At 56.5% G+C, this 23,480-nt stretch overlaps 2 protein-coding genes across 4 annotated transcripts in view; one reads left to right on the top strand and one right to left on the bottom strand.

Annotated features, from left to right (window-relative positions):
• The first annotated feature begins 1,715 nt into the window (after window positions 1-1,715).
• SHISA4 (shisa family member 4) lies at window positions 1,716-10,460 on the top strand. Of its 3 annotated transcripts, XM_080824969.1 has the most exons (8): window positions 1,716-1,814; window positions 4,066-4,131; window positions 4,853-4,934; window positions 6,167-6,285; window positions 7,665-7,836; window positions 8,623-8,756; window positions 9,568-9,735; window positions 9,959-10,460. In XM_080824969.1, the coding sequence occupies exons 4-8, from the start codon at window positions 6,231-6,233 to the stop codon at window positions 10,003-10,005; spliced, it is 576 nt and encodes a 191-aa protein (XP_080681095.1). In that variant the 5' UTR covers window positions 1,716-1,814; window positions 4,066-4,131; window positions 4,853-4,934; window positions 6,167-6,230; the 3' UTR covers window positions 10,006-10,460. The 3 variants fall into 3 exon arrangements, with proteins under 3 accessions (XP_080681095.1, XP_080681094.1, XP_080681093.1); XM_080824968.1 differs by lacking the exons at window positions 1,716-1,814; window positions 4,066-4,131 and adding an exon at window positions 4,366-4,551; XM_080824967.1 differs by lacking the exons at window positions 1,716-1,814; window positions 4,066-4,131; window positions 4,853-4,934; window positions 6,167-6,285 and adding an exon at window positions 6,980-7,365.
• A 3,535-nt stretch (window positions 10,461-13,995) lies between these two features.
• Window positions 13,996-23,480, bottom strand: part of LMOD1 (leiomodin 1) — a 41,211-nt gene continuing 31,726 nt past the window's right edge. Inside the window, exons 2-3 of the mRNA XM_080824799.1 lie at window positions 16,682-18,145; window positions 13,996-15,887 (exon numbers count right to left, since the gene is read on the bottom strand). Of these exons, the coding sequence (XP_080680925.1) occupies window positions 15,861-15,887; window positions 16,682-18,145 (1,491 nt within the window). The 3' untranslated portion in view covers window positions 13,996-15,860. The remainder of the gene's footprint in view (window positions 15,888-16,681; window positions 18,146-23,480) is intronic.

Genomic DNA, 23,480 nt, shown 5'->3' with positions numbered 1-23,480 from the left:
GACAGAGAGATCATAAGTAGGTGGAGAGGCAGGCAGAGGAGTTGGGGAGCAGGCTCCCTGCTGAGCAGAGAGCCCAATGTGGGGCTCGATCCCAGGACTCTGAGATCATGACCTGAGCCGAAGGCAGAGGCTTAGCCCACTGAGCCACCCAGGCGCCCCAATACTAAACTTTTTTCCCGTGCAAGGCCAGTGCTAGACGCTGGAGAGGTTTAGCCCCTTCCCTCAAGAAGCTAGTCCAGTAGGAGGTCAGAAATAATGCAACAGATGTGGGCAGTACTAAGAGAAGTACTGGGGTCAATCCCCTGGTTAGTGGTAACTAGGAGAAGAAGGCATGCAGGGTTACATGGGGAAGGTGACCCTTAAACTGAGCACTTGCAAGGTGGCTCCAACTGCTCAGGGTTCAGAAGCACCAAATGCCAGTGACCGTTCCAAAGTGTTACTTGCATTATCTCATGTAGACCATCTAGTGACTACAAAGTGCATGCTTTTTTGTTCACCCTATCTACAGACTGATGAAACTGAGGCACAGAGTCATTAAATGTTACCTGCCAAAAGTCACACAGCAAGGCGTGTGATTCTGATCCAAGTAGGTTTAGCACTTTTTGACGGTTTTCTGTTGTCTCCCCCGTGCATTTGCCAGGCAGACGAGGGTGGGGTAGGACACCCCAGAGAAAAGAATCTTTAAGACCCTCACAGAATATGACTGCATTTTCACAGCTTGTACACGGGCTTAAAGTATTGGAATTTATGGTTCACCGGGCTCTTGGCCAGAAATCAGCTGGAGGATGAGTGGGGACTGGACAAGGAGGGATCCTATAGGCCTTGCCCTCTTCCAGGAATGGGTGACCACTAACGAATTTTAGGCAGGGATGTGGCAGGATCAGGTTTGCATTTTGGAAAGCATTCTGATGTCTGTCTAAATTTGGCTAGAAGAGGAGACTGGAGGCAGGAGTGCAGGTGAGAGACCCGTGTCAGGAGGAGATGGACTGGAAGAGGTCAGACAGTGAAAGGTTGACAAGGGAGAGTCCATGGGCCCTGATGGCGAGTAGAGAAAGGTCTTCCAAAAGCAATAGCTGATGGGGGCAGGATTCAGGTAGCAAAGTGGCCAGCCTAAAGTGACTGTTAATAAAATTCTACCATTTGTGAATGATTTATCTTTCTCTGCCAGACTGGTACAGGTTCACCAGCTAGCTAAGAAGGACCCTCACACTCCTTTTGTTTGTGTTTGGGATGTTTCGTTTGGGGGCTTATTCTGTTAAGTTTCGTTTTTGAGTAGGTGAGAAATGAGTGACATGACTGTTGTTTTCCTAAAATTGCAAATTACACCGGATCCTTTAGACCTGTATGGTACCCATGACTTAATGGCAATGTGCTGCAGGAAGAGAACAGGAGGAACGCAGGCCTGACGGGAAGGCCTAGGAAGTCTCTCGGGGCTCGAGTGGCTCCAACGCCGCACGCTTGCCTAGCCGGAAGGTGAGGAGGAAGCTGCGGCAAGTGACATCCCCTCTGATCCTTGGTTTCCATATTTGTAAAATGGAGAACTAATACCTACCTCAGGGTTGTAGTTAGAATTAAAGATGACTTCATTGAAGCACTTCAAATGGGAGAGAGTGCTTCTCTCTGTGTCTCCCCCCGCCCTCCAGAAGCTGGGAGCTATGTTTGGCTCCGTCTCCCTGACTCACTGGATTAGAATGACTCAGTTCAGTTTCACAGATGCTGCTGCTAAATTAGGGTCTCAGTGAGCCTTCGGGAGGCCAGCTCCGTGAGGAAGAACCGCAGCGCTGCCATCCTGCCTGGGAACAGGATAGAAACAGGTGGTGGTTGCAGCTCCTACCTTCCACCTGCTAAGCGGTTTTTCTGTGATGAGCTGCATGATATTATGTTATCAATGTATTGGCTTGCTTTCGCTAGTTTTTTTCCCCTCTGCTTATTCCAAGAACATAGCCAAATTCTTTGCATTTCCTTGCCTTAGTTGCTTTTGCAGAGTGGAAAGCAGAGCTGCTTGAGGACAGCCATGCTTCTGGAGCCTCTGTAGCAGCTTCAGTGCACAGGGTCACAGAGGAAGAAGCAGGGAGAAAGAAAGGGGAGGGGTCCCAGGAGACAAGAAGGAGTAGAAGTTCATGGGGCCTGAATGGTGGAGACCCTGCCCAGATCCTGGCAGAGCACTTGCGGACGGGAGGACTTCTAAGGAAGGGGCTGCACGGAGTCCCTGGGGAGGCAGGCTCCTGGGCGCCAGGGCTCCAGGGAATGGTGTCTGTGCCTGCGGCCCCCAGGCCAGCACTGCTGTACTTGCCCATGCCTGGATGGCAGAGGACAAGGCCTGCAGGGCCCACCCTCAGCACTTTGCATTGTGTGAGATCCCAGGACCTTTTCGTGATCCCAGAAGTGGGACTGATAATTCCCCACCACCAGTCGGGGTAGAGACTTGGTCTGATCTAACTGGAGGGAAAGAAAAGCAATGTGGCGTTTCTCTTACACCTGGCCTTGTGATTGCGGATCAACACCTGATCTCCATCCCTCACTGGCTTGGCTCCCTTGCCTCATCCCTGACTCACGGAGCGTCCCTAGCAAGAGTACAGAAATATATGTGGAGGCAAGAGGGTTGGGCTCCTGCCCAAGCTCTGCTAGTGACCTGTTATATGACCCTGAGTAAATTCTTTTTCCATTGAACAGGGAGAGACAATGGGCCAGAGGGCTTCTGCCAGCTGACTTGAGGATTCTAGTGGGTTTGACTGAACCATAGCCCATTATAAACGAGGAAGCCCAGCCCAGAGGGTTTAGGTGGCTTGTCCAAGTTTACAGAGCAAGTAAGAGACAGGGCAGGACTCATGCTCTGGTTAGGGGTTCAGAGTGTGAATTCTGGAGCCAGACCGCTTGGGTTCAAATCCTCGCTCTGCCATCCACCAGCTGGGCGACTTTGGGCAAGCTACTTAAAATATCTGTACCTTCATTTCCTCATCCACAGAACAGGTGTAATATTGGTATCTGCATTAGGGTCTCATTCTGAGGATTAAACTCAACACAATACTAAGCACAGTGGAGTGCTGCCTCTTAGTGAGTAGTCATGGCAGCCATTGGTCCAATTCCAAGCCCAAAGCAACTCTAACTACCCAAACTTGTCCTTGTAGAGCCTGTCACACCAGCAAAGGCCCTTTGCCTCCGTCGGTCTGAGAGTTCCCCCCTGTGCGGCTGATTAACAGGACTAGGCTGAAAACAGAGACCCAGGGTGGAAAGGACCAGCTGAGGCCCACGTCCCCGAATCCTTCCCTCTCGGGGATAAAGGAGAGAGCTGTAAACAGAACCGTCTTCCTTCCTTCCTTATCCTCAGATCCCAAAATAACACTTGTCTGCCCCCACCCTGCCCAGCTGGCAGAGGTGCAGTCTGAGTAAGGTGCCATTTAAAGATAACCTGGCCCTCCCCGTCTGCCCCACTGGTTGGGCTGGGTGCCTGAGGCCAGGCACTAGCTGCCTGCAACTGCTGCTGCTCCCACAGGCCCCCAGGGCAGGCTGTTCACAGCTGCCACCCAAACCAGCCCAGCTAACCCCTACTTTCCTGAGGCCCGGGCTGTAGAAGTTCTGCCCAGGCTGCCCTGGGCCTCTGCAAAGAAGCAGAAGCCTGGTATTCTGGGGGCAGGTAACCCTGCAAAGGCATTGTTAAATAGTGCTCCTTCCTACCAGGAGCTGGCCTGCAGCGAGGCTGATCCCCACTGTCCTTCGCCCACCCCCAGGCCCCTGCCACCAAGAGGACAAACTTGAGAGTCACAGTCTTCCATTCGCACTGAGAGAGAATAAAGCTAGACACCAGGGAAGACCTTATGTTGCAAGAGAGATGTTTGTTTATTTGGGGACAGTGGGAGCCAGGAGATCTGGTTCCTTCAGTGCCCAGCTAAGCCATGAGAACTTGGCCAAGTTTCTGGGGCTCTCCTGGGTCTTCCTCTCTCTAGCCCTGGGTTGCAAGGAAGAACCAGTGTGTCTTTGACACCCTAGAGTGGGTGTAATGAGATTAAATCAATGAAGAAAGGGCTCAGGGTCCTCGGGAAGAAAGGAATGCGTAATTATCTGCAGGAGGTGACTGTGCCAGAGGACAGCTGGGAGCTGGAGGACTGGAGAAAGCGTGGGACTAACCTGGAGGCAAGTAGGGGAGAGGAAGGGAGCTTCCCTTATCTCACAATGGCCCAGAATCCCCCTGAGCCAGGCAGCTGGGTGGGGCAGAAGCCTCTGAAATGGAGGCTCCAGGGCCCTAGTCCTGGGAAGGCAGGAAGGCCCTGGGAGAGCCCAGGCCTACTCAGTTGGCTCTGATTTGAAGAGGAGCTAGATGGGGGCGGGGAGGAGCCCTGGGCTGGTCATTCAGCCCAGCGGTGAGATGACTCAGCAGCACGCTCGCTCACTCGGGTACCACAGCCCAAGGCAAAGCCCAAACTGGGTCACAGGCAGGGTCCTAGGCCCTCCTCTCTGCCCGGCTTCCGCCGCCCTTCCCCACTCTAAATATCCCGCTCTCTTCCCACAAAGACTCCTGCTGGGGATAAGGGCTGGGTATCAAAGTTTCCCCAGGTACGTGCTCTGTATGCCAAGCATAGCGCGGAGCACTTTAGACATGTTCCAGGAGAGGTAGGCGGTGGACTGCAAAGTCCTGGACTTAGAAGTCACAGAAGCTCACCTTCAAATCCCAGCCGGGCAAGCTGGGAAAATTCACTTCCGGCCCCTGTACAAGGGGCAAATTCATCTGCAGTATTAGCTGCTAGCAGTATTATGATCATATTCCAGGCCCCCTGGGAAGAGCCTGCTACTGACAAAGTTCATATTTTGTCTCATCTGATCAGAGATTAATTACTGTTTTCCTCTCTTTTTCCAGGAAAGTGCCTCTGCCCCTCACGGGGGCCTAGGAGACTGGCGTGGTGAGAGGAAGAGTCTCCCAGTTGCCCTGAGTGGACAAGGTGCAGTGAAGCCCCTTCAGGCCTAAAGATCTGGACCACCCCCTTCTCAGCGCCCCCAGTCCCTCTCCAGTGTTCCCAACCAGCCTCTTCCCACTCCTGCCCAGTTCCACGGCCTCTGTGGGGACTCAGGTCCATCACCGGGACGGAGTTAGCCTCCACCCATGTCCAGGCTCTCCCAACCCTGCCCATTCTCCCCGAGGCCCGCCCCCAGCCCTTTCCCACCCTCTGTCTCAGTCTCAGCACTCCCATCCTGCGGACTGAAAAGTTTCCCTAGAATTTTACAGTTAGAAAATCGCTGATGGAGTTGTGAGAACTGGGTGTCATGGCCAGCTGGAACCCTCAACCAGGGCGAGGTTTGAGGAGGACCCATTGGAGAGAAAAGGGGAAAAGGAGAAAAGCAAGAAAGTAGAAAAGGATGAGTTTCGGGAAGCATGTGGCTTGGTTTTGTTTGGTCTTGTTTTGTTTTGTTTTACGAGGAGAGACTTGAGATTTCTGTTTTGCTCTGGGGAAAGAAGCTGGTAAGAAAGGAGAAACTAAGGACCCTGAAGAAAAGAGATAAGGCGGAGAGATCAGAGGGGGTCTAGAGTACACGTGGGAGGATCAGCCTTGGACGGGAAGAGAGACAGCCCTCACTCTGCACATCAGTCAACCTACAGTCATTACCAATGGCAAGGGCTGGGTGACAGCAGTGAGCACAACGGCCACAGGGTCCCACACTCATGGAGCTTGCGCACTTGGATGGCAAAGGGCACACTGTCTAGGGGGTGGTCAAGGGCGAGACGTCTCTCTTCACCCCTCTGCTGCTGTGTTTCTGACTGGGTCCTGCACGGGTACTTATAATCACTTGCCCCCTCCTTCCCCCATTAGACTACCAGCAACTACCTGGGGCAGGAACCAGTCCTCTCTTTACTCCAGCTCTTAGCTCCTCTCTTACTCCAGCTCTCAGGTTGGGTGTGCTAGCACACACATGGGCCCCAGACAGGGCAGCTCCTCTTCTGACTGCCCTTCCTAACTTATTTAGGCTCTGCGGGACCTTCCCTGCCCTGCCCGGGTTCCCTCACCTCCCAACACCGGAGAGACTCACTGCACACCCTCTGCTGTCAGGAAGGGGAACCCACCTGGATTTAGAAGACTTGGGTCCTGCTGTTGTTGCCTCTGCCTCTCATGGGCTGTATTATCTCTGGCAAGCCCTACAATTCCCTTGAGTCCTACTTTCTCCATCTGTACGATAGGATCGATGAGAACACCTGTCACCTGTCAGATTCACTGAGCTCACCGAGTTGTGGAAACCCTCTAATGAGCTACCTGTCAAAGTGCTCTGTAAGGGACTGCACCAAGGCCACGGCTGGAGGTAGGCTTTCAGTCTGGTCCCTGGAGTGACAGGCAGGTCCTGGTCAGGGTAGCCCAGGTAGCAGCGGGCATAGTCACTGACAGTATAAATTTGTAAGGGGATTAACTGGCTCCCCCCTTCCACCAAAACCACTGTCTCCACTGTAATTAACTCTTGGCCTCCCTATGCTCCCCTAGCCTATGCAGTATTTCTGCAGGACTGCTTTATGAAAAAAGGAGTTTTTGAAGGGTGTCTAGCTGGATGGGCTTCAGGTGGCCCCAGCCTGTCATCCCGACTGATGAGGCCATAGGCTGGTGCATGCCAGCGCTGTCCACTCAGAGGGGGAAGGGGCCATCTCAGGGAACCAGTGCAGCTGGCAGAGTCCAGGCCTGTGGGCACCGCCAGGGACAAAGCCGCTCTGAGCTGCCTCTCAATGGGTGCCTGTGTTCTGGGAGTGGGGGCGGGGTGCTCTCAGGCTCTTTTCCCTCTTCTCCCGCCCCCCGCAGGACGTCCTGGACTGGACACTGGGGCAGAGGAGGTCCTTGCACAGGGGAAGGTCCAGCCTTGCCCTTCTAGGGTTGGCCCATGTGCCTGGGCACTCGGAGACTGCACCAGGATCGGGGCTTCTGGGGTCCGGGATACTGATTGGGCCCAGGCCGCGGGGGCGGGCTCAGGGCACGGCCAGGCCTCCCTGGCCGCAGAGTTCAGCGGCCCCGCTGTGGCCTCCGTGGCTCCGCCAGGAGGAGCCACGGTGGAGCCGGGGGCGGGGTAGCACCGGGCTGGGTGAGGGGCGCCCAACTCCCGAGCCCCGGGCTGGGTGGGCGTCGCCGGTGGGTGGCCCCCTGGGCCGGGCGCGGAACGTGGGGGGCAGGGTTACCGCGGCCCGGGCCTTAGTCCCGCCCTCGCAGGAGGCGGGAGAGGAAACCGAGCCTGGCGGCGGGCTGGGCCCCGCAGCAGCTCCCGCCGGCCGGCTTCGTCCTGCGCTCCACGCTCCCGGCGGCCGAGCTCGGCCGCGCCCAAGCCCCGCCATGCGGCCCCCGGGGCTCTGCGGGGCCGCGCCGCTCGCCGCGGCCGCCCTCCTGGTGCTGGGGGTTCCCCTGGGTAAGGGGTTGGGCGGCGAGGCGGCGGGGTGGGCGCGGGGCTCCGCTGGGTGCTGCTGGCCCGCAGGGAGCGGGAGGAGACCCGGCGGGGAGGCTGGGCCATGGGAAGCTGACCCGCGGCGCGCAGTCAGCCGCGGAGGGAGGCCGCCGGGGCTCAGGGGCGGAGCCCCTCGGGGTGGCGACGAGGGGCAGCTCCCGCGACCCGGGAGACGGCGGGCCGGGAGCCTGGGGGAGCGGGGCTAAGGGCGGACGGAAAGCTGGCCCGATGGCCATGGGCCCCCCACCCCAACCTGCCCGCAGCGCTGGCCGGCGAGGACTGCCTGTGGTACCTGGACCGGAATGGCTCCTGGCATCCAGGCTTTAACTGCGAGTTCTTCACCTTCTGCTGCGGGACCTGCTACCAGCGGTACTGCTGCAGAGACCTGACCTTGCTCATCACCGAGAGGCAGCAGAAGCACTGCCTGGCCTTCAGGTGGGCCCCCGCCTCCACCCCCGCCCCCTCCTGCCTCCTCTCAGGAGGCCTGCCCGAGCCTCCCCTCCTCCCTGTCTCCCTCCTGCCCCTCTCCCTGTCCACCTCCACAGCCTGAGCCCAGACCTAGGACGCAGCCCGGTGACAGAGTGGGTGTTGGTGCTGGGGCCTGGAAGCTCTAGGAAAGGCGTATTAACTGACTTGGGCTTGGTGGAGGGTGGGTACATGGGGCAGCTTTGTGGGAGAAGCTCTGGCAAGAAGGCAGGAGACGTGGGTTTGATTCCCAGGTCCACTTCTCCTTAACCGTGTCATTCTGGGGAAGGCTCGTCCTCTCCTGGGTCATTATTTCCTCTTCATGAAATGCACGGTTGCCAAACTAGTGGTTTCAAACTTTTTGCAGGGAACTGCTAATATAGAAAACGTGTAAGGAGACTGCGTGTTGGGGGGTTGATAGAAAGGGGCTCTAGATTATTTCTAAGGTGCCTTTCAGTGCTAACATGTTCAAAGTCTAACCAATTAAGTTGTAGACGTAGGAGCAATGGAGTGGGGAGCACACTACAAATCCCGGCATGCCTCACACTAGGCAGCCAGGCAGCATGGTCTTCTGGGACATGGAGGTCCCCTAAGATCTCCTCCACAGGGACTGGGCAGAGCCCCTCAAGGAACCCCAAATCTCAGCTTGCTGTGGCCCCCTGCTGGCCAGGAGTTGGAGCACAGTGTTATGGTCACCATAATGAGGAGTCCCTCCTATGAGTGTTGGAAGGTGAGGGGACTGTTCTTTGTCTAAAGTCCCAAGACCATAGCAGGCATCGCCTCGGCTGTGATCCTCTTTGTGGCTGTGGTGGCTACCACCATCTGCTGCTTCCTCTGTTCCTGCTGCTACCTGTACCGCCGGCGCCAGCATCTGCAGAGCCCATTTGAAGGTATGTACAGTACCGGGCAAGATGAATCCGATAGGCTGGGCCGACCCCCGTGGTGGGCACCAGAGAGTTCAAGCATGTGTGAACTGTGTAGCAGCGAGTGCTTCTGTGTAGCTACACTGCCCGCCGGTAACCCCAGAAATAAGAACGTGGCCAGGGCTCTATGTGAACCAGTGGACTATGTGTCCACGGACATGCGTGCATGGGAATATTCAGATGTGCGTGGCAGGCCGTCTGTCAACAGTGGTGTGTGTGCATGGGCACAGGCATGCACGTGACTCTTGGAAAGGACACGGGACGGGGTCTGTAGCGGTGAGCATTAATTGCACGATCCCTAGTGTACAGTGGAATGAATGTATGCCTGAGTGCTGGCATGTGACCGCACATTCGCTCAACCCTGATGGGTGTGGGAATGGTGACGCTGCACGGGGGATCAGAATGGGAGGAAAAGGCTGAGGGCGGACCCCCTGAGTGGCAGCTGTGCTAGATAACAAGATACCAGACTCTGGAGCTGCCCTATCCTTGCCTAAGTGGGACATTCCCCGGGCTCTGTTCTCTGGCTCGTGAGGCCTCTGAAACCTGCTGAGGGGAGCAAACCTGCTAAACACAGATTGACTCTTGGGGACCACGTGCACAGCTCCCCATTCAACTCTGCCAGGCAATGTCTGGGAGGCAGAGGCAGCAGGTGGCCAGCCTGTAGCCCGCCAGAACAGACAGCAGGGGCCCAGGGGTGCTTACCTTGGTTTCCAGGGCAGGAGGAGGAGGTTTCGCCATGGATGTGGAGTTTTGATGCTGATCCTTGTCCCCCACCTAGGCCAGGAGATTCCAATGACAGGCATCCCAGTGCAGCCAGTGTACCCATACCCCCAGGACCCCAAAGCTGGCCCCGCACCCCCACAGCCTGGCTACATGTACCCTCCTAGTGGTCCTGCTCCCCAGTATCCACTCTACCCGGCTGGGCCCCCTATCTACAACCCTGCAGGTAAGTGAGCGATCTGGAGTCTCTTGCTCCCACCTGCCCCCTACCTCTGTACTGGGACCTCCCCTGCTCTTTTCTCACCCTGAGTCCCTCTCCCAGACTTCTGCCTCAGCTGGAAACATCCAGGCTACCTCTTCCCCATGGATCCTTCATGCCTCTGGAATTGGGGGTCACTTCCCATCCTCCCATACCCCTCCCACCCTCATCCTGTCTCCTTGGCTTTCAGCTCCTCCCCCCTATATGCCACCACAGCCGTCCTACCCAGGAGCCTGAGGAACCAGCTGTGTCTCTGCTGCCCCTTCAGTGATGCCCTTCTCCTGTATCTGCATCTGGCCCTGGGGGTGGGCGAGGGTCCTCTACTCCTCAGGCCCCAGACCAAGCCAAGCCCTGGGTCTTGCTGGTGATGGAGTCCCAGGGAAGTAGACCAGGAGCTGAGCTGGAACTTGGCTGTGAATGAGGGGTGGGTGGGGAGGGCTTGGGATCACTGGACTATTTTTACCTGGGACAAGAGAAGGACATGAAAGCCTGGGTCAAGACCCCTGCTTTCTCAGAGCCCGTCAACTTCCAAGATCCCAGCCAGGAATGCTGGGGCCCTCCCTGTTTGCTCACTGTGGGCCGGGGCAGAGCAGGGAGAGGGCTCCATCAGCAGTGGGCGGAAGCCCTGCTCCCGGCTGTCCCACTGGCCACAGGGCTCCAACTGCTGGATTAAAGCTGTAAAGCTGTAACTCATGTCAGTTGCCTCATTGGGCCCATCCACACCTTCCAGGAGCTCTGCCTGCAGCTGGGCCCTGAGTGCTGCCAGTGCCACATCCTCCAGGCTGGGAGGGCAGGTGCCAGGGCTGGAGCCCAGCATCCCCCCTCACCTGCTTCCGCCAGCAGAGCTGCCCCCAGGCTGAGGGCTCCTTGAGCTGGTTCCCAAAGCCAGTGAGGTGGATTTTGCCACAGCTGGGAAGAGGGGGCTCATTTGCATTACAGAGGTTCCCCACTAGGGGTCAGGCCTCTGTGACATGGAAGGCGCTGCACATTTGTACAAAGGCACCTTCCCCTTTCCGGAGACACTTAGCTTCATGTGTGGGTCCTGACACTGGCTGACCTTGGGTGTGTCTCTGAGCCCAGTTTTCTCAGCTATCCCATGGAAATGATGCCTCAGGGCTGTCATGAGGGTGAAATACGTACATGAAATTGTGACCCCTGTCTGTCCTTCCTGATCAGAGAGGTTCTAGGAGCCAAGTGGAGGGATTGGGCCGCCCAAGAGCTTGGTGCGAGATGTTGCTGTCGGCTGCCTTGGATCATCGGGACTAAGACATTAGGCCCCCACTGAGCCAGGCAGACGCCCCCACCCTTGGCAGATGCTTGGGCACCAAGCTCTACCCTCTTCCCTTGCCTTGTTCCCTGAGGACCGGAGTCCTTGTGCTCTCAGGACTTGTCTGGTGACAGATCTAGGGAAAGAAGTTTTACAGTTTTTAATTCAAGTGGGAAAAGTGCCAGAGTGCCTTGGCAACACCACCTCCAACCAACGGTCTCCTTTCCCCAACACCCATATGCTCAGCCCCTCCTTCCCTCACCCAGGGTCCTCCAGCCCTGCAGCCTTGTCCTCCAGCTGGGTTCTGCATATGGCCACTGTGCTAACCATGCCCTCTGGCACCCACAGTGTCAGGGAGGCTCTCGTCACACAGGCTGGAAGTGGGGGTCTCCTTGGCCAGCGTCAGAGACAGCTGTAGGCAAAGCCACTAACAGCTATGGGCAGAGCCTCCGTCCAGGGAGGGAGTCACAGCTTCCTCCCATCCTCATTAAATTTTCAGGGGGCCCAGGAGTCTGCTTCTGGACCTGACAGACAGAGAGGGAAAGTTAATGCTGAGGGGCGGGCAGAGCTGGGGCCACAGCTGCAAATCTATCTACCTTCTCTCTGAGGGTGGGAGCAAGCGGTGGGAGCTGGGGTCACACAGAGTCCTGGCTTCCAGTCTGCAAATTCTGCCTTCATTCACACTTCAGGAGGGGGTCACTGGCTCATCTCAAGGTTTGGAACCCAGTTAGTTTCTCGCTCTCCCTCTCCCTCTCCCTCCTGAAGCTGAGAGGTGGAGGACATTGACAGGATAAGGTTTCTGAGTTTCCCTAAGAAAAGAGGTGTAAATGAATGCATGGCCATGCCCAGCTGAATTAATTATCCTTAAATCCACAATCTGGGGCCAATTAAAAATTGCTTTGTTGACTGGGGTGGAAGGCAGGTTTATCCCAGTCATAGCTGCCTCTCAGGAGGTGGCGTCTCCCCTCCCCAGCATTTCCAGGCAATTCACTCTGGACTGAGAATTCTAAGGAAAAGGGGATAACTACGACAGAGTGGGGCTTTCACATGCCCCAAGCAGAGAGAAGGCGCCTCTCACATCCTCCAGCTCTGTTAATAGGGCAGTCCCCCTGAATCTTTCCCAAAGCTCTCCATCTATGAGCCCATCTCATCTGCTTACCACCGGGGAAGAGGGCCAGCAGGAGCACAGAGCTGTAGCTGCCCGTCCCCATCTTCTTGTTCAGCAGCTAGCACCCCTGAAAACCAGGCAGGCCCCCTACAGATGGGAGGAAGATACAGGGCGGGAGGAGAGGTGATGCTCAAGGATTTACACTCCAGTGGTGTAAGTGGGGTCCTGCTGAGCTGCGAGGGCACACTGAGGACCCTAAGGGGAGGTCTGGGAGGCACAGGTGGAGAGGAGCAAAACCAAGTGCTCCTCTTTCTTGGGTGCCTCAGGCAGGGGAGGGGGAGGCTGAGCTGAAAGGGGGAAGGCAGGGGTTCAGATGCAGGGAGAGAGCTGGGGCAGAGGTGAATGGGGATACAATGGGGGCCCCCAAAAAAGGAAAGGGGAGCACTGTGGGGGGGAGAGGAATAGAATGGGGGCAGCTGACACTTGAGGCAAGGAGTGAGGGAGGGTAGGTGGGATAAAGGAAGAGGAGTTAGAGGCCTGAAGAAGGTGCATGGGCCAGGCAGAGCAGGTAGAGCACAGGGCAGGAGGGTGGGAGGGGGTCTTCACCAGGCCTGGACTCCCAGGACAGCAGTGGCCACCTGCACAAGAAGTGGCATAAGGGGTAGCTGGGCTGCAGGCTTGAGAGCGGCCTGCAGAGGGGCGGGGAGCACGTGACAAAACAGGCTTGGTGATCTTGGTGGTCCAGAAGCCACGCTCGGTGGGTGACTCCTGTCCAGAACTTATGCTTCTTAGGGCCGTGTGAGTGGCCATGGTCCCAACTCACAGCACCTGTGACAGCCACAGCCGACAGCCCCTTGCCCACTGGCTTGTTGAGTTCCCGCGACAGGAAGTGGGGCGAGTAGGCGGCCGCCATCCCCCCATGGCCAGCGACAGGGCCTCAGTCCTACCTAGCCCGGCGTCCCCCAAGGCCTGCAGCGGCAGGGCCCGGAGGTGGGAAGCCTGTGCAACAGTGGGTGTCGGCGCCCGGCCCCGTGGGGGACCGGGCAGCCAGATGCGAAGACGCCCTCCGTTGGGGGAACGGAGACCCAGGATGTGGCCCCTGGAAACGAAAAGGGGCCAGCCGGGGCGGAAGTGGGGGGAGACTCCTTGGCCCAGGTCGGTAGGATGCAGGCAGTGACGAGAGACGTGGTTTGCGTACGTGTGCATCAACTTGTTCAAGTCATTTGCTGCCTTTGACTCTCATTGTCTTCCCTGGAAAAGGCGGGTGCCCGACGAAGACAGATCCTTTCCGGCTCTCGCAGCCTGGCTTTCGGGAAGGGAAACCCGTCTGCGGAGGCGGATGGGGCAGGTGGGACAGGGTGGGTGCACTAGTCTGCAGAAACTGGCCCCGCGAGTGTGGCCCACTTCCCGCGCTCGGCCGACCCAGAGCACACGCGACCGCTCGATGCCTGGCGCTCCCCTCGTCCCTCCCAGGCGGCGGGAAGGCGCCCCCCAGACCGGGCGCTGCGTCTCTTCTGCCCACCTTCCCTGGCCCCCACCCCGCGCAGCTCCGGGGCGCCCCTCGCGCGGCCGGAGAAGCCGGACGCGGCCTGCCTGCAGGTGGCGCTACGGTCCCGCATCAGGTTCGAAGGCATCGGAGGAAGGATGACCTCATCAGTCCGGGCATTACACCCCCAACCCCCAAGAGGACAAGAGAGAGAGAGAGAGAGAGAGAGAGTGTGTGTGTGTGTGTGTGTGTGTCTGCTTATTGGAAACTTAAGATTTGGAGATCCGTTATTTGGGTTTGGACCCAGCTCATGTCAGGAAGGGAAGGAGGGGGATCTCTCATCAGAAAGAGCTCTAAGAGCCGGAGATCTATCTGAGCTCTCTTTTTATTAGCTGTGTGATCATGGACCTGTAGATAACCTCTCTGGGCTGAACTTGATCTGCAAAATGGAAACCTCCAGAATTGAAAGAGCACCTGAAGCAGCCTGCAGCGCCTTGCTGAGGCCTGGCAACCGCAGACACAGGGTACATGGAAGCGCCGGCTGCCCTCAGCTCCGGCTAACACCCTCTGAGGTCTGAGAGGCAGCAGGTGTCTACCCGCCGTCTCCTGGGCCCAGCCCTTGTTTCGGTTGTTGGGGTGGACAGGCAAGTGGGTTGAGGGGAAGGGGTGCAGAGTGTCCTCTGGGATCCAAGCTTTTTGCTCCCACAACTAGCCTGCCTCTATGTTTGGTCAGACCTAGCACAGCAATCCTTCTTCCTAGCAGGGATGCCCCCTCCTTCACCCCAAAGATGATGAAACTGCTGTGCTCCCTGCTGTTGGACAAAACACCGAGACAGAGAAAACTGCCAGTGACCCAGACCCAAAGAGGCTCTTCCACAGTGTCAAGGGGTGCCAGCGCCTTTAAGTCAATCAAATCAGGAAGATGCTTTTGATATACCTGATGGAGGGCACAGGGTGGGGGGCGCTGCTAGGTCAGGAGAGCAGCCTGCAGCTGGAGTGGGTGAGATGGGTCACTGGGCACACTGGTGTGGGGGCTGCTCCCCAAATTGTCATTCACTTCTCTGCCCGCTCAGAGATGGCTGCCTTCCTGGGCTTGTGACTGCTGTGAGGAGCTGGCCCCAAGCCCACAGTGAGGAAGAGTCATGGAATGAGCATTCCCTGAACATGCCTAATATAGCCATCCCAGGGCCCTGTGATCCACTCTGCCCCATCACCCCTGAAAGCGGCTCTGGCTAATGATTCCAGGCAGCAGCAATGGTCAGGAGCAGACCCCGGCTAAGGCCTAGTTTCCTTGGCCTGGTCAACCCAGTCAGTGGGGAGCCCTCGACCCAGGCTTGAGTCTTTCCCTTGCACTGGACTTTCTGCAGATATGAACCTGTTACATGGTCAACCTGGGCTGGCATGTCAGGGACCCTGAGCCTCTAGAGTCCTCCATGGGGCCTAGGGTGAGCACCAGGACTCCTCAGGACAGTACAGAGGTGGGGCACGGTCATTCACAACTAAAGGCTTGTATATATTATCAAAATCTTATGGAAAAAACAGATACACGGCTATTTATACAACAGCAGGTGGGCGTGAGGGAAATGTCTGCTTTGGCATCAAACCTTCAGGACCAGCTGCTGTCTGTCCCTCTCCTCCCAGCTGGAGCCTACTTCCCACCAGGCCAGCTGCCCCTGCCATGTCCTCTGATCAGCCCAGGAGGGGTTTGAGGGTATCCTCGGCCCCTCCTCCTTCTTCCCTTGGGCCCTCGTGCCCTTCTCAATCTTCTGCCACTGTCCCACACAGAGGGCCACGGGCCCAGCAGCTTTGCCCCGAGGGCTCCTCAGAGGCCTGAATCCTGGCCCTGGAGGGCAGTGGGGCTGGGCTGGTTATGTGGTCCTGGTGGGACATCTTTCCTGGATCACAGGCCTTTCGCAACTTGCCAGCTACTTGGGCCCCAGCCATGCCATCTTCTCGGTGACACGCTAAAAGGACTCTTCTTGTCCAGCAACCTCAGCTCCAGGTATAAAGGAAATTTTTGGAGAGCCTCAGAGACGAGAAAAGAAAAGTGAGAAGAGAGAAGGCATCCTTCCTGGAGTGTGGCCAGGCCTCATGCTCTCCCATGGCAGAGTAGGGGCATCCACAGCAGGGCAGCCGGGAGTGGGGTGGGGGGGGCGGGGTCTGTGCAGCCCGGGGAGGTGAGGCCGGGGCAGTCTTGGCATCGGCAGACAGTGCCCCCTGGCAGTCTGGTCCTACTGAAGCAGTTTGGGCACCTCCACCTGTAATGGCAAAGCAGAGACAGTTTAGAGAAAGGAGCTCAGCAGAGGAACCTCTAGAATTCATCTGGCCTCCCTTCCTTCTGGCAACCAGAGGCCCCAACAGGTGTCTGTGGAATGAGTAAGTGAGCATTTTCCCTGTCTGTAAAAACTGGATGTCATCCAGTGACCACTAGCATTACAGCCAAGGTTGTCCTTTCTGTCTTGGTACCTAGCCCCCAATGATGCTGTGGGTAGGGGTCGCTGCCACCATCTGGTCAGATCAGCCTCTGTCGCCGAGGTGCAGGGAGGTGAAACTTGGAGGAGCAGGGGGGTCTCTAGGGACGGCTCATGTGTCTGTGGCACTGAATAGTCACAGGGGAGACCCTCCTGAGGGCTGAATCTCCCAAAGTCCTTTGGGATACACTGATCAGTAGGACTTGGCTTGTCCTGAGAGGGAATTCATAAAAGGGAGATCATTTTTGTTTTGCAAAGGAAGGAGAGAAGACTTAATGGCAGGACCAGAGGCGAACTACTAGGTTGAGACTATTTCTCCGTTTCTGGGAGACCCTGGTTTAGCTGCAGGGTGGTGAAGTTGGAGGCACGGAGTGAGAGGCTAAAGGAAGCTCCTTACAGGAAGGAGAGAGTCCCCCTCTAAGGGCGACACTGTGGCCTGTCCAGAGGCAGGGGGATGGCTGCGATGGCCAGAGGTGCCGCAGGGGCACAGCAGCCTGACGGCCTGCTCTGCCCGCCCCCGGTTCCCCAGGCAGGCTCGCCCTCCCCTCCAGCCCTGCCGGCCCAGGCCCGCGACTACTTACCTTCTTGAGCTGCTTGAGGTTGCTGGAGCGAATGGCGGCCAGTAGCTGGTCGCGGGAGTTCTTCTCCTGGACGGGCAGGACTTTGTCTCCCATCTTCCTCTGGGTGGCTGGGGACAATGAGTTCTTCAGGTTCTCCATGATAAGGGGCGGGGCCAAGGGAGGCGGAGGCGGCGGCGGAGCAGCTGGGGCGCCCCCTTTCTTGGGCGAGTTCTTGGGCGAGGCCTTTGGAGATGGCTGGGGGGAGGGTTTGGGGGAGCCCTTGGCCAGGGCCCCGAACTTGGGCACCTCCAGCAGATCCTTCTTCTCGCCGCTGGCCTCCTGTGCCTGCCGCTGCTCCTGGAGCCGCTTTTGCCGCTGTTTGTCCATGTTGCGGCTGAGCAGGTTGGTGACCGTCATCCGGGGCCCGGCCAGCTCGAAATGGTAGCCCAGCTTGAGCAGGGTGGTGTTCTCCTTGAGCAGCTTGGCGATCTCCATCTCGGTCTTGCCACCGCAGATGTGCCGCTGGTTGTGGAAGCGGAGTTCCGTCAGCGTGTTGTTCTGGAGGAGGGCCCGGAAGATGGCCAGGATGCCTTTGCCCGTGATGTGGTTAGAGTCCAGGTTCAGGCTGGTGATGGTCTTGTTGGCCTTGAGCATGATGGCGATGGCAAAGGCCACGTGGTCGTCCGCGCGTGTGTTGGCCAGGGCAAACACCTTGACCACCGTGTTGAACTCCAGAGCCTCGGTGAACCGGACCAAGATCTCATTTGTGATACAGTCTGAGTTGTTGACGTTCACCTCGGTCATCTCTGGGTCATTGTTCTTCACTCTCTCCAGGGGCTCATCAAATATGCTGGGGGCCGCCTCCTCCTCCGCCTTGGCAGGCCCTTCGGAGGGCTTGGCGGGGCAAGCCGGGGCTGGTTTCTCCCGCGCTTGGGTCTTGTTCTCTTCTTTGGGTTCCTTTTCACTGACGGACTCATCTTTTTTCACTTTCTCGTCCTCCCTTTTTGTGTCTATGCTCCCACTTCCTCTTTTCACCCGCTCGTCCTCCTTCTTGCTGTCTGCGTTCCTACTCTCCCCTTTTCCCTTCCCCTCGTCCTCTCTCTTGCTTATCTCCTTCTCCTCTCTCTTCTTGTCCCTGTCTCTGCTCGACCCTGCGCTCCTGTCACTGCCCTTCTTCTCGTCCTCCTTCCTCGGGGCTGCTGCCTTCTCCTCTCCCTTCGCATCCTTCCCTGCCTCCTTCTTGTCCACAGCAGCCCTGACTCGGCCCTTGTCAATACCCCTGATGAGCTTCTCCTCCTTGGGCTTCTCTCCGCCTTTACCATCAGCTTCCTCTTTGTCTCTTGAGAAGCTTTTCTTTAAACCACCCTTCTTTGGCTCCTTCCCCAGGTCTGAGTCCCGTCTGGGGCCCAGGGTTTTTTTGCTGGCATCTCTGCCCCTTTCCTCTCCGTTCTTGGCATCTGTCTTGGTCTCCACTTGCTTGCTTTCCTAAGAATTCAGAAAAGAAAAAGAAACATGAAGATCTGGCTGCAGAGGGAGAGGAGAGAGTACGGGGACAAGTGCGGGGGGCACTTATATAACTGCCCTGGAGCGTCCAAAAGGCAAAGTCCATTGAGAACACCCTGAGAGGGTCTGGGATTCAAGCTACAGAGAACAGGCTGATGTCAGACTCAAGCAAACCTCAGGGTTGCGAGGGGCCTAGAGGAAGACCTGAGGAGATTGCAGCAGGTCCTTCCCCGGGGGGTTCTTAGACCCAGAGCTGCCCTTTTCTGTCATGGGTGATTTAGCAGGAATCTTTCCAAGTGGTGCTTTGCTGAGCCATGTTGGAACCCGAGGCAAAAGGAAAAATCACTTATGCTGCTCCTGCCTTTATTTAAAATTTTGAATTTTTGGTTGTCATGGATTTTTTTTTTTTGGCATTTAATTCAATTTTTAAAAATATCAGCTCACTGCGCTTTTGGGTGCCCCCTTGCATTCTCTGCGCTCAGCTAGTGCCTCGCGTGCCTCACCCCAGCACTGGCCCTGCTTCCAAAGGGGAGGTGGGTCAGTGGTCCTCAGATGCTGGAATTTCACAGCTAATGCCTTTTCAAAGGAATAAAAAAAAAGTTGGAGGGACCAACATAGGGTTGCTAACATTATATCTTACCAATTAAAGATATTTATAAATTTGATCTCCCATCATTCTCTCACTGAAATAAAGGAGCCTACGATAAGGTAGACATTAACAGAATAAAGCCCATACATTTACATCAGGTATGTGTAGCTTTTCCAAAAGCCTACAATATCGTCCTTATTTTTTTAGAAAAAACTTTGCTAAGGACCAGCAGCTCTCTGTAAGGGGGCCTGGGAGTCCACTGAGTGAGCTGACCTCAGGAGGACTCTGCCAGATTCCAGATCTAGGATTCCGTGACTCCGCGTGGACCACAAAAAAGGAGAAATTGTTCAGGGGGCCTGGAAGGGAGTCAGCTGAGATGCATGAAAGGCTTGAGTTGTACGCACAGCATGGGCCACCCTGTACTTCCACGGGGCCCTGTGTCTACTTCCGTGAAGTTGCAGAAAGTCTGAGCCTTATTTTGAGAGTACTTGCTTCCTACCCCCTTCAGGAGGGCTAAAGAAGCACCAGGATTGCCTACAATTAGATATTAAACTGTTTGACTAGGATAGATACCCCGGAGCAACTGGGACCTCAAGGAATGTCCTTCCTAAAGGTTTTGTTTTGTTTTTAAGAGGAAGAGAATACAGCCTGATTATTAGAAAGGTTTTCTTTCTTTCAAGAGTGCACCCCCACCCTGCCCGGACGGAATGGAGAGCTGGTTGGTCCTATGGAAACAGTTTGTACCTGCGCCACAAACACAAGCCACTAGGGACCAGCCCCAGGGTTTATTTAGCAGCAAAAGTCCTTGGCTTCTCTGCTAGAATCACAACACGCAGCCAAGGGGCACAGGGCCTGGTGAGGCAGGACCGAGGAATGTGCCCCTTCTCTCCTCCTGCCCCGTGGGGGCAGTTGTTCGGGGGGAGCTCCCTGGGGCTTCGGTGGTGGGGCAAGGGCCGGAGGATGCCCTCTCACACTTTCTCTGGATGTGACCCTTCGTATCACCCTGTCAGTGATGGTGACTTTACTCTACCTTGATTTGAAAGGAAGAGGAAGCTTGGAGTAGGCAAACAGAAGGTAAATGGGGAGATCCAGTGGGTCAGCCCCTTTAGGACACTCCTAACATCTGTCCACAGCTCAGCCAGGAAATTCCAGCCCACCCTAGCTCGCAGTGGTTTCATCTCAAATTGCAGCCACTTAGGGAGCATGGAAGTGAGAGCTGGGTGCTGTGGCCTCTCCAGGAGTCCAGCCCAAGCTTCAGAGGTCAGGCCCCCAAGGCCGGGACTCCTGCCTTCCCCTTCCAAATGTGCGCTCCCTTGGGGATTTCTCAGTGCCCACCGTGCAGTGCCCAGCTGCCCTCTGCATAGATCCCAGGCCTCCCACAGGCCTCACTTAGAGGGAAACTGGGAAGCCAGAGAGACACTAACCAGCAAGTTCAGGAGAAACTAGGTTTCAGGTCTGACCGTCTCACCAGCAGCGGCCAAGTCAATGCAACTTTCTCCAACCTTGCCCATTAGGGGGAGGGCGCTCCTCTCTGCCTGCCCAGCAGTCCTCCAGGTGTGCCTGGGCGGCCCTGCTGCCCCCAGCCTCACTCAGCAGCTCCCTCCTCTCCTAATCAAACCCATCCAGCTTTCTGACCAGGGCTCCCATTCAGAGCCTTCCTCTGCTCTCCCATCATGACTCCTTTTCCAGTATTTTAAACCTCTCTCTGCCCTGACACCCTAGATTCTGACCTACGCCCTTGGTCTTCATCCAGGACTACTCCCCTCTCCCTGTTACGGTACTCCCCCTACCCTGGGGTCCTAGTTGGCTTGGATCTGTCATATGTCTGTTCTTAAGGAGGTGTTCCAGCCCTTTAAAAAGAACCTAATGAAAAACAGGCTGGGCGGGGGAGAGGGGGAGCTGATTAATCATGGGTTTCCTCCAAATAGCCAGGAATGAGTGGGGCTGGGGCTTGTTGCCGCTTGTGCAGCCCCGAGAGCTCAGACGTTGCCTTAAAAGGAGAAGGAGCCCAGCGTCCTCCCAGGGCTGAGATTTCTGGTGAGCGAGCTCCTCAGCACATAGCAGAGCTGCCTCCTTCTTGCTTATCTGAAAGGGAGTCCAAGCCAACTTCTTTTGCTTCTAGAACTGGTGGTGCCTCCTGGCGATCTCCTGAGGTTATTTTTCCTTGTCTTTCTGTCTCTAGGCCTCTGTTCATCCCTTATAGCCGGAGGGGTTTAGGTTAGCTATAACAAAGAACTTCCATAGAGCAAAGGTCCACAGGTGAGAGATCGAAGCAGCAATAATTGTTTTCCCCGGGGTGCTTGGGTGGCTCAGTGGGTTAAAGCCTCTGCCTTCAGCTCAGGTCATGATCTCAGGGTCCTGGGATCGAGCCCCGAATCGGACTCTCTGCTCTGCAGGGAGCCTGCTTCCTCCTCTCTCTGCCTGCCTCTCTGCCTACTGGTGATCTCTGTCTGTCAAATAAATAAATAAAATCTTTTAAAAAAAATAATTGTTTTCCCCTTTGGGAAAAGTTTTAGGGTTAGGGGAAGGCCCAGGGGTGATTTCGTAATCCTTCACAGAGGCAGGGGAGTGGGGAGGATGACTTCTGAAAACCTCTAACAACCTGCGAGACTTTGCAGGGACCTAGCCATCAGACTCAGCGGTGAGAAGCATCTCTCTCCCCACATCCACTTCAGACCTGTGGCCTCATGGTGTTGCTCTGTCGGCCACTTGGGTTGGGATCCCAGTTAAATGCCTTCGACAGGTTGAACACGGCGTCATTTCCCTTACCTTGGGCCTTCAGGTACAACTTCCTCTAGAAGTCTCATCTGATTGACCAGAGAAGAGAGCATTTTACCACCTTCACTGCCAAAGGGGGAGAGGAAAGGATTTGTCTATCGGGAAGTCCCTAGAAAATGAGAACTTGCCGAGGGAAGACCAAACCCCCTGTGTGTGCCACACTGAGCCCTCGGCCCACTGGTGCCTATTAGCTCATTAGACCACCACCGAGGCCCTGTCTTTCCTTCCTCTGATGCATCGCCTGCAGGGTGACCCTGCCTGAGGCTGATGCAAGGGGGTAGTCTACAGACCTCCCTGGGGCCCAGCACCAAGACCAGATGAACCCGGGGGAAAACTTCCTCAAACAGGACACGGGAAGGTCTGGGTCTGTCGAGTTCGCTCCAGCCCCTGGCCAGGTGGGGGCAGAGCCAAGGAGGGCAGGGGTGACTGGCAGTGGCTGCACCCCTCACATGGGACCCCACTGCCATGGATCCAGCATATTTGCTCCACCCCCAAAGCAAGTCCGGGGTGATGTCAATTCAGATGAGACAGACAGCCTCAGACCTTCCGTCTGGAAGCATCAACGGCGCGGCAGCTCAGGCTCCGGGCTCAGGGCAGGGACTCTTGGGTCTGCAGCTCTGCTTTCAGTAGACTCTCTCCCAGGCCTGAACTGAAGTTCTGAGGACACAGAGGCCTCAGGGTCCAAGTTCATGAGAACCGGCATTTTTCGCTTGGCTCTGGTCTGCAGCCTGCCTCTTGTCTCCCGTGGATCAGCTTATATTTTGTAGGAGAGCATCGGGGAAATCTGCGGTGCTTCCTAGCCCCCCAGTGCTCCAACCTCTCACCGTGTCTCCCTCCTGGTCCTGCACCAGTGCTCCCCATCAGCCCTCAGCCTGCCTCAGAGCCCAAGATCGTGTTCCCCTGCTTCTCCCACGAAGCTGGCCCCGCAGGGCTCTGGGGCCCTGGCCCCACTCACTCCAGCCATCTGGAGACCTGGTATCAGGCACCACAGCTTCCAGGGTCATCCGTCTGCAAGGGGAGGGTGCGGAGGGGCTGGCCGCAGGCCAGAGAGTGAGCCAGAGGTCCCCTGGGAGAAGAGCCCCTGATGTGGCTGGGGTCAAGGGCAGGGCAGGTAGCGGGGGCCTAGGGCTTGTGGGGACCAAGAATCTTCCCTCCCTGTAGCCTCCTGCCTCATTCCGCATGGAACACCAACTCTTTTGTAGCTCTCCCCCCAGAAGAAAGATTCTAGATTGTCCTGACAAGAAGCTTCAGGAGGGGCAACTGCCATTTGGGGGGGAAGTATCATTCCTGGAGCGGGCAGTCCTGGGGAGGGACAGCAAAGCCCGTTTCCCTTGGTGGTCTGTGGGTCAGGAGTTGTCCCCTGGGGCTTAAGCCTGCTCCTGAAACAGAGCTTCGGGGTTTTTTTGTTGTCCTTTTGTTTTGTTTTGTTTTTTTGAGTACGCTCTATGCCCAATGTGGGGCTTGAACTCATGACCCCAAGGTCAAGAGTCATATGCTCTACTGACTGAGCCAACCAGGCTCCCCTGATCTTCCTTCCTTTTTTTTTAAATCGAAGCCTAGTGGACACACGATGTTACATCAGCTCCCGATGCACACACGGCGGTTTGACAATTCTGTACATTACGCAGTAGAGCTCCAGATCCTGAAACCACTGATACCGCCCCTAGAAACCTACAGGTTCCCTCCGGAGCTGTCCGGAAAGCTGGGATTCTTCTGAATGCGTCCTCCCTATGGCAGTAGGGGGATTGATGGGCTCTGCATGGAGCTGGCCTGTGTGCAAATCCCAACCCTGCCCTCGACTAGCTGCATGGTCTTGGGCGGGTTACAGACCTCCTGCGAACCTCTCGTCTCATATGCAGGATGGAACTGACCCATCCGGAGCTCGTCATTAGGTTGCAAATGGTTGCAAGGAGACTTCTGCAAGGTGCCTGGTCCCGAGAAGGGCTTGAA

The sequence above is a fragment of the Martes martes genome (assembly GCF_963455335.1).
Source record: "Martes martes genome assembly, chromosome: 15".
Taxonomy (NCBI): Eukaryota; Metazoa; Chordata; class Mammalia; order Carnivora; family Mustelidae; genus Martes; species Martes martes.
The sequence above is the reverse complement of the archived record's forward strand: the minus strand, read 5'-3'. Positions and strand labels throughout refer to the sequence as shown.